At 37.6% G+C, this 13,661-nt stretch overlaps 2 protein-coding genes across 2 annotated transcripts in view; both read right to left on the bottom strand.

Annotated features, from left to right (window-relative positions):
• Positions 1–6,141, bottom strand: part of npas1 (neuronal PAS domain protein 1) — an 80,781-nt gene extending 74,640 nt beyond the window's left edge. The window contains exons 1-2 of the mRNA XM_079885722.1: positions 5,936–6,141; positions 620–735 (exon numbers count right to left, since the gene is read on the bottom strand). The gene's annotated coding sequence lies outside the window, so the exon portion shown is untranslated. The remainder of the gene's footprint in view (positions 1–619; positions 736–5,935) is intronic.
• A 5,723-nt stretch (positions 6,142–11,864) lies between these two features.
• arhgap35a (Rho GTPase activating protein 35a) overlaps positions 11,865–13,661 on the bottom strand; it is an 83,955-nt gene continuing 82,158 nt past the window's right edge. The window contains exons 6-7 of the mRNA XM_079886904.1: positions 13,183–13,288; positions 11,865–13,091 (exon numbers count right to left, since the gene is read on the bottom strand). Of these exons, the coding sequence (XP_079743030.1) occupies positions 12,665–13,091; positions 13,183–13,288 (533 nt within the window). The 3' untranslated portion in view covers positions 11,865–12,664. The remainder of the gene's footprint in view (positions 13,092–13,182; positions 13,289–13,661) is intronic.

Below are 13,661 nucleotides of genomic sequence, written 5' to 3'. Positions count from 1 at the left end.
TGTCATATGATGTGACTCTCCAAAAATGATGACTTAATATATGCTAATTAATAACATTTAGGCTATTAATTGCATTTACATTTTTATCCAAAGCAACTTACATTACATTTGAGGTATACATTTTTATCAGTTCTTGCTTTCCATGTGATCGAACCCATGGCCTTGGCGTTGTTAGTGTTGTTATGCATTACTGTTGGAGCTACATTAAATAATGTGAAATTGCATAATTGTTTAATTGTGAACTAACTGTATGATATTTGTAAAAAAAACATAATAATAACCTTGAAAAATCTAATAATTTGCACTATTTACAAAAAGACGTTTATGTACTCATCAGGTCCATAAAGATTTTGTCCCAGATCCTGTGACATCAAGTGATGGCATTGTAGTTGTGTCAAATGGTTAATGTGCTTAAGTGCTTATCATTAGCATTTTTTGTTCATGTTTTGTATGTGTGGTTTTTTTAAATTATTATTATTCATCAAATCATTAGGTGTGTGTTTGTTATTTTCATCTGCAGGTGTACGTTGCCTCCAGAGTTTAAATTTAAGGGTGTTTGTTGCATGACCCCACCGTTACACGTGTGTCTGCTGTGGAGTGATTGACAGCTGCCACTGACCTGTAGCAGTCAGAAAGCCATGGTAGAGGTCACCGGGTCAGACAGAGCAGCGTTGCTCTAGAGACGACCTCAGCCCCTCATCTGCATACAAGCCTTCATTAGTAGCACCACGCCGCCTGCATAACAGCACCATAAATTAATAAGGAAGCTATAGGAGAGGGTACGGTAGAGAGCACACTTAATTAGGGCAAGGTACAGTCACAGGGGCCAAATTTAAGTGTATACAAATATTGTAGATATTCCGGAAACAAATGTGTTTGTTTAGTACAACAGATGCTTTAATGATAAGCTTATCTAAACTCAGTTAAAATAAAATCAGAGAAACAGCCTACCTAAGTGTGAACTGTACTAGTCTTGATGGTTTTTATGGAGGCTTTTGCCAGCTGATGAACACCCAAAAAAAGCAGTGAAGAAGTTTCGTTAAAATATTATAAACATTTGGAAACAATATTGTTAACTAAGTCAAAGTCATGTGGTGCAACCACCATGCAGAAACATGTGGAGAAAAAAGGAAATGATATCATAAAGAGACTTTTTGTGACATGCCAAGGTTAGTTCAGGTTATAAAAGTCATGTGGTCTGACTCCTAAATATGTAATATTCATTAATTACTAATTTATGATATTTTTAAAAACATACTTTTTTGAAAATAATGATTATGTGAAGATTCAACATACAACACCTATCAACTCTTTTCTATTTGAATATATATTTTATAAACAAGCAAAAACTAGGCTAACCATAGCTTTATTTAAATTACATGCATGTTTATAGGCCTACACGTAAACTAATATCCAAAAGTTTGGGTACAGTGAGTTTTTTTTCATTTCATGTTTTTGAAGTCGTTTGTGCTCATTATTTGATCAAAAATACAATAAAACAGTAATATTGTAAAATATTATTACAATTTAAAAAAACGTTTCTATTGTGATATATTTTAAAATGTGATGAAGAAACATTTTTTATTATAATCAATGTTTAAAGGAGTCATAACCTAGTCTTAATTTGGATACCTACTGCTGTATTATAGTCTTTCATGCCCTTCTAAAAAATAAAAGTGGAAAAAAAATTAAAAACAGAGCTCCTAAAACCTTTATTTCTGAAGGCATTATTGTCTCGCGAGATCTGATGCGATGTTTTGGCTGTCGTGGACGTAGAGTCCATTCCCCGTGTTTACCTTGAAGCTAACGTTACATACAATAGCCGCATTAGTAGTTAGCTGCTGTTTGTTACACACAGTAGAGCAATAAAAACAGTCTTACCGTTTCAATTTCAGGCAAGTCCCGGATGGTTGGAATGGCACCTTTTTTCAAACGGAGCTTCGTGGCCAACTTCGCCTGATATTGGCCCAAATTTGTGAATGATTCCGGCGTAAAATGTTTAGCGCAGACACCGAACAATAAGCCAGTTGAAAGTGTTGCTGGGACAGCGTCATTAAAAATGAATTTTATCCACTGGTCCCTGATAGTTTGGTCCGTTTTTGGTATAGAAAACACATTCGCATGTTGTTTCTGGCAGTCAACCACAGAGCAACTCACGTGTGCACTCGGTTTCTCCATCTTTCGCGACTGAACTGAATATGAGGGGGAGAGGGGAAGGGCGGGCTTCCTGCTGCGGTGTCCATATATGGTATATCCTGCCCCGTCTTGACGTCAAGACGGGGCTGAAATCAAAATCTCGTTTTTTAGTGCGCGTGCACGTGGGCTATTTTACAAACCCTGAGGTAAACAAACGCTTCACTTTTAAATATCGGCTTCCCGGCCAGTGTATAATCATTATGAAATCATAACATACATTGATTCTCGTGGAAAAGTGAAATTTGCAGGTTATGACTCCTTTAAAATAGTTTTACTGTTTAGTATTTTTGTGAAAAACATTTTTTTTTCAAGATTCTTTGGTGAATATAAAGTTCCAAAGAAAAGCATTTAGTTGAAATAGACATCTTGTGTAACATTTTAAATATCTTTGATCAATTTAAAGGGTTAGTTCACCCAAAAATGAAAATTCTGTCATTAATTACTCACCCTAATGTTGTTCCAAACCTGTAAGACTTTCGTTCATCTTTAAAACACAAATGAAGATGCTTCAAACAGTTCATATAGAGATTGTAAAACTAATCCATATGAGCGGTTTATTCCAAATTTTCTGAAGACACTCGATCGCTTTATATGATGAAGAGATTTAATTTAGGCTTTTATTCACATATAAACATTCATCAACTCACACATCAGTTGTGGTAAATGGAAACTCAAGCATGTTTGAGAACCAATGAGGTTCATTCTTGTGTTACGCAGCATGTTTGAGCTTCAGCAAGAACCAATGAGGTTCATTCTCGTGTTACGCAGCACGTTTGAGCTTCAGCAAGAACCAATGAGGTTGATTCTCGTGTTACGCAGCGCGTTTGAGCTTCAGCAAGAACCAATGAGGTTCATTCTCGTATTACGCAGCACGTTTGAGCTTCAGCAAGAACCAATGAGGTTCATTCTCGTGTTACGCAGCACGTTTGAGCTTCAGCAAGAACCAATGAGGTTCATTCTCGTGTTACGCAGCACGTTTGAGCTTCAGCAACAACCAATGAGGTTCATTCTCGTGTTACGCAGCACGTTTGAGCTTCAGCAAGAACCAATGAGGTTCATTCTCGTGTTATGAAGCACGTTTGAGCTTCAGCAAAAACCAATGAGGTTCATTCTCGTGTTACGCAGCGCGTTTGAGCTTCAGCAATAACCAATGAGGTTCATTCTCGTGTTACGCAGCACGTTTGAGTTTCCGCAAGAAGTTTGTTCAAGGTTTGGTTGAGCTTCTGTTTCTGTTCGCATAATAAACATTTATAAGTGAATAAAAGCCTAAATTAAATCTCTTCATCATATAAAGCGATCGAGTCTCTTCAGAAAATTTGGACCAAACCACTCAGTTCATGTTAGTTTTACGATCTCTTTATGAACTTGAAGCATCAAAGTGTCAGTTGCGTAGCTGTCAATGGAGGGACAGAAATCTCTCAGATTTCATTAAAAAGATCTTCATTTGTGTTCCAAAGATGAATGAAAGTCTTACGGGTTTAAAACAACATGAGAGTGAGAAATTAATGACACAATTTTTTCTGGGGGGGTGAACTAACCCTTTAATGCTACCTTGCTGAATAAAAGTATTAATTTCTTTCCAAAAAAACAAAAAAGAGACTTGCTAACTCCGAACTTTTGACCGGTAGTATATGTAGGAAAACATTTTAACTTACAGCACATGACATCTTTGGACTCGTCAAATTTGAACTTCTATAAATTCTATAAAGTTTTTTTTACATTAGAAAACCAACATGAACATGAATATTACATTTCCACATGCAATTTCTTTTAAAAATCCTTTTCTTTATAATAGACATTTACTCGCCATCATCTCGAGGAGACCCATGACATGCTGATTTCTAATGATCACATTATTGTCTGTTAATCCTGTTTCCTCTTTAACCTCTGAAAAGAGAGGAAATTAGCTCAGTTGTCACAGGACGTAAGACTCTGCCGGTGAAGATGGACAGAGTGTGAGAGGAGGCTGACTGGGCCGCAGTGGGGCTGGAGCGCTGGGATGCCCGCTGTGCTCCGGAGGAAATTCTCAGGGCAATCGATGGTAGGAATTAAGGCTGGGTTTTGGGCTCAAAGGCCTGGATCTCGGCGTTATCCTCTAGGGGAACGTTGGGAGCGCAAGTGGAGAGGCGAGGAGCTAACCTGGAACTGTCAAGTGCGCATGAAGGGCTTCTGAAAGCCAGGCAGGAAGATTCGCAGGGGCCGCTTCAATGCACGGAGCCGCTCGCGCGTGCTCACCATGCCATGGAAACCTTATTCAATATTCTATGGAAGAGGGAGCTACTCAAAGTTTGAACTTGGAGAAGAAGAAAAAAAGCAGCCTCTGAGAAGACTGCATGTGCTTAACTCACTTCTCGCTACTTGCTATAGCATCATGCCAGGCATCCATATTGATTCTGAATGGTCAATGCAATCATCTTCACTCCGCGCTCCCCGGGGTGAAACCGAACTCGACGCTTGAATTCACGACTCATTACAAAACGAGACTGGAAAAAACACATGCGCACAAGAAGACCATGGGGAAATTACAGGAGAGCTATGGTGAATCTCAGAATTAAACAGCATAATTAATCATAGCGGAAAAAAGACAGCAAGAGAGGGGGGGAAACAACCACATTGCTAATAAACTTAATAATAATTGCATTTCTTTTCCACATCAGAAAATGCAATCAGATCAACCATGAACTGACTAACTAATCTGCATCAGCCGTCTGCCTGGCCTTCAGTGCCAAAAACCAATGACCTGAACACATGTCGTGAGCACTAAATCTATCAGAGAAAGTTGATTTCATCTGATATACCAAGAGGTAAAAAATATATAAGTTGTCTTATTTTTCCCAATCGGAACAGGAACCAAATGACACAATTTACAGTGGTCACAAAAAGTAGCCTATTTGAATGGTTAAAAAATAGCTACACTACCATTCAAATGCTTTGGATCAGTAAGACTTAAAAAAAAAGAAAAGAAATTAGGTTAATACTTTAAAAAGTGATATTAAAGACATTTATAATGTTACAAAAGGTTTCCGTTTTCAAATAAATGCAGCTCTTTTGAACTTTCTATTCATCAAAGAATCCAAAGTAAAAATGTATCACGGTGTCCACAAAAATATTAAGAAGAGATGAAACGGTTTCATATCACAATTATGGTTCAACTATGCTGGAAATGTTTAAAAAGTACTGATACACACACTAAAATAATTTTACCAAGTTTTATATCAAAACCAAATGAACAACAAATAAAACTAGCAGCACTCTGCACTTTTTTTGTTTGAGAAACAAAGTTCAAAAGTTCAAAATCAGTATTAATGTCACTTTTATGAGCTTTTCTTGCAATGACTTTAATCCAAATGGTTTCAAGGTTAGTTTTAATCATATGGATAAATGATGTTCTCCTCAAGTTCAGAGTAACCACAGGTGTAACTTAGGCTACCTAGTTCTTTACATTAACTATGAACGTTTTCCACAAACATTTAACATCCACAAAGTGTACCAATGACGTTTTATTATTTAAAAGTCTTTTTGTGACTTTTTTTTTTTTTTTTTTTACTTGACTAGTAGGCCTACATTTACTGTTAACGAATTCTTTCAAATAAATGCTATTGTCGCATAATGTTAGCATCGGTTCTAAGTTAACGATACCATCAGCATAATCGTCTCAGTTTTATTTAATTTATGATAGTGAGTTATAGACAGTGGCCTACTAGTGAGTTATAGAGAGTGTAATAATTAATTATCTTACCTGTACATCAAAAAGCAACGTGGTCATTACAACACAGCATTTTCTCCGTCATCGGTTCTTCCAACCGACATTCATACCGATGTTTTAACGCTCGTTATTTGTGTTCTTCGTCTTTCTTTCTGTGTTCTTGCTTCAGACATTTTCTGCTTCTTAGGACGTACAGGTACATATTCTCCGGTTGTCTCCGCAGGTGAAGCATAATATAATAAGTGTGTTTCGTTTGTCTAGTTTTTAGCACTTTCGCATGATCGCATCATCAAAAAAACACTTCGCTATAGCGCCTAGAGGCAGCAGCCAATGAGCTTTAAGATTCTTTCTGACGTGTAGTAAAACGGCGCGCGCGGCTCATGTAATTACAAGTTTTCAAAAATAAAAAATAAAACTTAATTACAAGTTTCAACATGGCGAAATAACGACAGAGTAATAAAAAAAAACACCTTTTTATGGGTGAGCTCATTTATGAGCTCATTTAACACGAGTATTAAAGTGCTAGGGCTAAATAAAGGTGACTTGACTTATACAGTCTTCATCTCTTCTAAAGGTTACCATTCAGAAGACTCTTCTCAAAAACAAAATAGCCTATGCTAGGCCTATTCCTAAGTATGTAAAACTTTTTTTAAATTAGCTCTAAACTGTTGAACGCACCTTAAAGTGACCAAATAGGCCAACATTTTGGGGACAGTGAAAATACTTACAATTAATAACAATTTCCACAAATGCCAAATGAAAGTTGGTGTGCTTGTAAGAAGAAGGAAAAAAGAGACTAAAATCTAAATCTAAAAAGTAACTATATGCAGTAACTGGAAAGCAAACAGGAAAACTTCTCCAAGTCTTGGGTGTTGCTAGCTGAATTTGACTGTTTTCAGCTGATAGTTCCAGCACCATTACAGCGGCATTCATCAATTTGACCATCAGATGATCAATAGCAGCATCCTTACTCCCAGCACTGCCATCAATCGAGGTATCAGAATCGAAACACCCACAGTGACCCGGACAATCGATGTGTAGTCTAAGGACAAACATGGACCTGAGGAATCAGACTTATCCTGGCTGTTCTGGAAATAAGAGAGATAGCCAGGGGTTAGTTGTCACACATTTTAGCTATTCATTAATTACTGTTGGACAAAACAATGTTTTGATATTGTATGTATTGTTACATAATTGTTTAACTAGTTAAATTATGAAACAGAATTAATAAAACAGAAAAAAATGTATGTATAAAACTGCAACATTTAAACAACTGGACATTTTATATTTATGATGAACAATGTTGTTGTGTCCCATGGACACGGTTAAACCTTTCAGATAAAATCCACCTTGACTATTAAAGATGATTTTAGAATGTATTAGAAATATGGAGAATGAAAATCACAGTATTCAAAATTAGGCTAAGACTTTGAAGTTTACAACCATAAGATAAATCCAAATAAGCATTTTTTTTTATCTTATCAAAACGTTATTGTTTCGGATGAAGTAAGAATTAGGATGCTGGTTACAGGTGTGTTTGTGTTGCTGGTGTGTCGATATCGATGCTCCACCTGTGGCGGTATATGAATCGTTTGGACTCGGACGCATCTGAATTCAACACTCGGAAAGACACGGATGAGCAGCGATACGTGCCTCGACTGATCATAAGACGAACAGGACATATTTACTTTCAGACTTTTGAAACTTTCCGGGAAGTTGCAGGCGAGAATTCTGATCTACCGAGACAAAAGAATAATCAAACAATGAATCTTTCCATATGCTAAAAATGTGCACATACAGGCCTATCACATGAATGAAGTGTTTACTAATTGCATGTATTATTTCTACACAGCATACGAATTCATAGCGTTTATTCTTTTAAAAACTCAAAAATGAGCTGGAACATTAAAGGATGAATATGTATCTCTGATGAAAATAACTCCTCAGCGTTCACAGGTGTTTGTGTGAGTCAGAGAGATCCGAATGATTCATATGGACAGAATGTCAAAGGTCCAGTGTTGAAAGTTCAACAAGCGAGACACCTAGTGGCCAGTTTTTGTCATTGCATCTGAAACTCCACACTGCTGCTCAACATGAGGAAGTAAATTATAAAAAATAATCAAAAACATTAATTTATTGAATACATTTAAGATTTTGTGAAATATCAAAGCCTTTTAATGTTTTTTTGGTTCATTATTTGGTTTAGTTCTTACACACTTTCTTGTATTTTATATTTTTGTATCCTTAACCCTGGCATTTTGTGTGTGTGTGTGTGTGTGTTTGTTTCTTGTTTTGTCGTTGTTCAAGCAATAAAAAAATATTTAAAGAATATAAAGTGTTAAAAATTCTTTTTTTATTATTAAATTTTTTTTTTTAAATATAAAGTATTACAGAATAAATATTACAAGTTTATTGCAAAAAAAAAAAAAAAAAAAATCAATAACCCCAACCTGTAATAATTATGGTGACTAAAAAAATCCATTGTGTCTGTGAAGAAATCGCATTGGTGTTTTTGCGCAGTAGGTCTTCACGTGAAAGAATATCGTCATCAATTGGAACATGTTTTTATTACTCTATTAGAGGGGGGGGATGTCACAGCCTACTTTTATTGTGATATTAAACAAACTATTATCTAACATAAAAATTAACCTAGGATGAAAAGTAGCTAGATTTCAACACCAAATAGGTCCGTTTGGACAGAAATCCTTGAACTTCATGATTTTTGACAATTCTTTTCAACTAATCTGACTAGTTATTATTGTAAAAGAAGAAAAGGTACTTACATACAGGCTCAAAAGAGTTGGAATAGCCTCAAAGATAAACTATTTCAACTGTCTGATAAACACACTCTTTAAAGGTTATAACAGGGTTACCCTGAAATAATACACACTCTTCTTGGGGAACTTCATTATTTACAGCTCAGATTCCCAATGAGCATTTGTAGAATTGAGCATATTGTTCAGAAATGAGACGTTGATCAGCATATACTCTGGAATGAAAATAGTCAATGGGGCTGTAACTGGCTGTTATCAGTGTCCAGCTAAACAAGACTTCATCTAAAACTACTTAAAACATTTTATTATTCTTCCTCAAATGCACCAATATCAAGAATATACGTAACTTGGACTGCAATTTAAACCTGGACAGCTATTCAGACTGCATATATAAATAGTGGATATAACAATAAGACGCATATAAGAAATAAAGGTAAAAATAAATAAATATGTAGGCAGTAGTGGCCAAAAGTGATGTCCGGAGGGGATATTTGTACAATATTTGCTTTTAATGTTACTTCAGGTTCTAAACCATCAAAATATGAGGAGTATGTTACATTGGGAAGAAGAAGAGACTAAACTTGGTGGAGATATTTAGGGATCTTGAGCCCCTGCCCCATTCGTTTTGTTGGTTCATTTTGTGATTAAAGTTGTGTTTGCCGGTTCCTGCATAATTCCCTGAACTTCCTTACAACCAGATTTAGTCATTTCAACAATATCCTCCTTGGTTGCTGAGGACAGCTCCTTCCATCCGGCCAGTTTCACTAAAACCTACAAAACAGCATTTAATGATGTAGCTCATACTTGCACACATTATTTATTGAATTATAGGCTGGGATTGAGTGCAAGATTGGTATGACCACTTGGCCAAAAAAAAAAGTGAAAAAAAAAAGTTTCATTGCATTATGACAAATGATAAAATTAACGTGGAACACGTACATTAGTTTTACTCTTTCTCTCTCTCTCTATATATATATATGCATGCTTCAGTAATTTGTTTTACATTACACATTAAGGATTTTGAATTAATTGCATGAGTTAACGTTGGCATCCCTAATATTTATACATATTTGACAACCTATTTGATCAATTTAATGCATCCTTGCGGAATAAAGTTTCTCTCTTTGTAGACATTAGTGAAAGCATTGTGTGCATGCACTAACTTCTGGTGTATAGATCATTATAGTATGAATAAGTTTAGCGACCAAAAAGCACAGATGTAATGGAATTTATGCACATTCAGCAACTATTAAATAAAGACATGAGACAGATTTTACAAGATTGATTTATTAACTATAATACAGGTCACAGAAGGCCTTTACTGTTTATACACCATTCCCATTGAGACCAATTACCAACTCCTTGGCAAATAATGACGTTTTTTTTTGTTTGTTGTTGATGTAACTTCATTTATTTCATTATTTTTTCCATTCTATTTTTTTTTTTTTTCTTTGTTCATTTTTTTCTTCCTTTTATAATACTGAGAGTGGTAGAGCCCTCTCCCTGACCTGGTCTTGAATCATGCACTACATCATTGTGGCCTTTACACCATTCACAAAAAAACTGTTAAAAAATGTTTTGCCTCATTTTTTAATTATTAAAAGAAAACATAAAAAGAAAACCTTTTCTATCACCATTGACTATAGGGCAAAGTGTCAGACCCCCTAACGTACAAATAAACCATTCTGAATATAGTTTTGCTCCTTTCTCCTTTAACTTAACAGACAATCTGTCACCATTGTTGAAAAAAAATCAAATGAAACAAAAAATAAAGTGATGCAGCCAAATCTGATTGCTGAACCAATATCACATTTTTAATACACGTTTGTCATGTCGCTTTTCGGTTTTTCAGGTCTCCCCTGCCCTTTTTTATTCATCTTTTTTTTTTCCTTTTCTTCTTTTTTTTTTTTTGCACAGTCTTTGGCCGCGACGGACAGTTGCCTCTGAAAGAATATACATTGAAAATACACAGAGAATGCAGCATTCATACACAAAGTACCAGGGGCGTATAGGCCACACAGCTCCCGATTTCCCAAAATATACCGTTACTTCTGCTCTCTGAGGGCAAAAGATGTAGTGTTTAAGCACAGTTGCTCATCACAGCCAATCAGAAGTCAGCGTAGATGTTGACTGACAAGTTAAAAGGGGTCAGGGCAGTTGTGGTTCACTCACTGGTGGTGAGAGTTAACATGTATTACAGGGAGAGATATGCACACAAATTAAATCTGTAGTGGGATACATTCGTTTATCTCCATAAACGTGACTGATTCACAGTTTCACAATGTCTGTTCCACTTGAAAACCATGTTCAAATCAACACAAAAGTCATAGAAAATGATCTAATTTGGAGCGAGTAAGCAAGGTATAAGTGCAGAGGAATATTGTTATAACCCATTCCTTGAATGGCAACTGACTTCTGCTTTTTTTTTAGTCTTTCTTTTGCTACATAGTGAATCTGTGACTTTAAATGCATCCAGCATTTTCTAGTAAAACAAACAAAAATGTAGCATTAGAACGAAAACGAGCTGAGCTTTAACATGCAATACCTTCTTTGTCCACTGGGTGGTAGTGTTGTGCTCCGAGAGCCGACAAAGGGACAAGTCTAGTCACAAGCTCCCGCGTTAACTTTCCTGTTTCCATGCCCACGTTTTCTTCCGCTAATCTTTCTTTTTTAAAACTTTTGGGATTTTATAAACAATGTCATCCTTCTGAGGTCAACTCTGAAGTACAGATATTTAGCTAGTCTTACCAAAAGCCACTAACTGCAAGCTCATATTCAGCATAAAATCGGCCTCTCTGATATCAAACACTAAAGACTTTATCTATCCTGAAAGCCATTATTTCCATCCAGCTATCCCACTATCGTCTCTATCTTCCTCCTCTAGGCTTCCAGTTCACTGATTCACTGCCATCTGAATAGGTACATATAGACAGCGTCTCCTTCTAGTGCAAACTTCCTTTACCTTCCAGAACTCACATCGTGAGGTAACTCTTGATTTAGTGCATACCTCCCCTCCAAATGCAGGTGGACCACAACCTAACCCATCCTTAAAAGTCACCGCTCAATTCATTAGCACAAAAAGTAGTCCACAAATCTAACACAAGCTAGAAGAGAGGGACTTCCTGCAAACGTGTAATAAGAAAAATAACACAGCTCCCAAATGAACAGACACTGAACAAAGTCTAAGACCCTCGTGGAACAGGAAATCGAGGGTTGTGTGGTTGTGAGGACATTCTCCGATAAAAGAAGCATTAGTCTTCCAGCATGTTCTGGAGGCTCGTGTGACAAGAGATACAGGCGAGGAAAAGACTTCAACTCCCAGAATGCTGTGCAAAAGCATTCCACACACATCCATCCCGGCAAAACTAGATCCAGTTAGTCAAGTTCTAGTTTTGTCTTTTGATTTGTGTCCCTCTGTAAGAGGCTGTTACAAGCGAAACAAGATAAATAAGGGCTAGGAATGTGGTTGTGTTGCTGCGTCAGAAAAAAAGCATTTCTATTTCGTAATTTGATAGTAACAATGGTCGGAAGCTGAATGAATATATAGGCCACCCTGTTGGCCCGCTTAACCTTAATCATACTAGGTTGCGTACAGTGGTCACCCGAATATGAGGTGGGGTTTAGCCTGTTTGTTCATGCAACCCATTGGCTGACAAAGACAACGCTGAACCAGCAAGAGTGCGCCATCTACGTCACATGGACCCATAAGAAATCTGAGTTTGGGGGTACCACACTTCATGTGCAGTTATACGTGTGTGTGTGTGTGTGTGTGTGTGTGTGAGGAGCATAAAGGGGACAGAGCGCCGCTGCAATTTATGGAGAAGCATGATGCAGAAAGAGGGGAGAGGAAGTGTGGTTGACGCAGCTCATGGACTCTTGACCTCTTACGTTCTCCGTCCTCTTAAGTCAGGCACAGCCGTGCAATCATTTCTTGCATTCAATTAATCTCATTCAGTGCTCCCAAAGTTCTCCTCCTCGTCTGCAAGGTTCACAGCGTGTGTTGTTCCGTAGGGGTGTGATGAGGGTGGAGTGGAGGGAGAAGGCTCTGGATTGGGGATTGAGGGGTATGGGGTGGGGAATGAGGCGGGGACTGTTGGCCGTGGCTGAAGGGTGGAGCCATGGCGTGTAGTGGGGCGTAACAGGCGGAGTAGGCAGAGCTTGGTATGGAGGAGGCAGAAGACAAGGTGGCGCTAGGAGAGGCGGGCTGTCCGGGGAGGCCGCTGGGTGTGTCGGCCAAGGGTTGATTGTAGAAGAAAAAAGCACACTGGTGGATAAAGGTCTCGATGATTGTCTGGTAGGTGCGTGTGGCCGTCAGCGCATCCATGGTGGTGAAGTCGGGTCGCATTAGCGTCGGCCAGAAGCAGATGGACAAATTCTCGCTGGTCATCAGGTTCAGGCGGTTGTTTTGACTCACCCTGTAAGACAGAGAGAAACGGTGAGAATGGAAAACATTTGTGCGAGCGAGTTTGATCTGTGTGCTGCCCTGCGGATGGCTCCCATTCTCACTTGTTCAGGTGAGTGATGACGTATTTGAAGACGTCGTAGTTTTCTCGAGGGAATCTGCGAAGCACGTCCTTCATGGTGTGGAGACGATGCTCTCGATCATTGATTTCTGCAGGGGGCCGAGAGGGAACACAGAATGAGACACAAACACATTTATTTTCTTCATGCTTCACAGGTGTTCACTTGTCCCGCAGCACACAAATAGTTAGAGGGCGACAAGACACACACACACACGAAAGGCCATCAAGACCAGAACAGTCTGTTTAATGTTCTTACATCGCAAACATAATCTTCCTTTTCGTTTCTGTAAAGCAATAAAGGCACAAATCCCATGTTTTTTTAGAGAAAGAATGAGTAGATATGTTTTGAATTATTAACAACTGACCATAAACATATCTAGCCATGTCACACACTAACGATTTCATCCCGGTTTCCATAATATTTCCACTAATGAAGCTTTTAGTTTCATTACATTTTATACA

The sequence above is a fragment of the Squalius cephalus genome (assembly GCF_949319135.1).
Source record: "Squalius cephalus genome assembly, chromosome: 11".
NCBI classification, from domain to species: domain Eukaryota; kingdom Metazoa; phylum Chordata; class Actinopteri; order Cypriniformes; family Leuciscidae; genus Squalius; species Squalius cephalus.
Note: the sequence above shows the minus strand (reverse complement) of the source record. Positions and strands in the feature narration are given on the sequence as shown.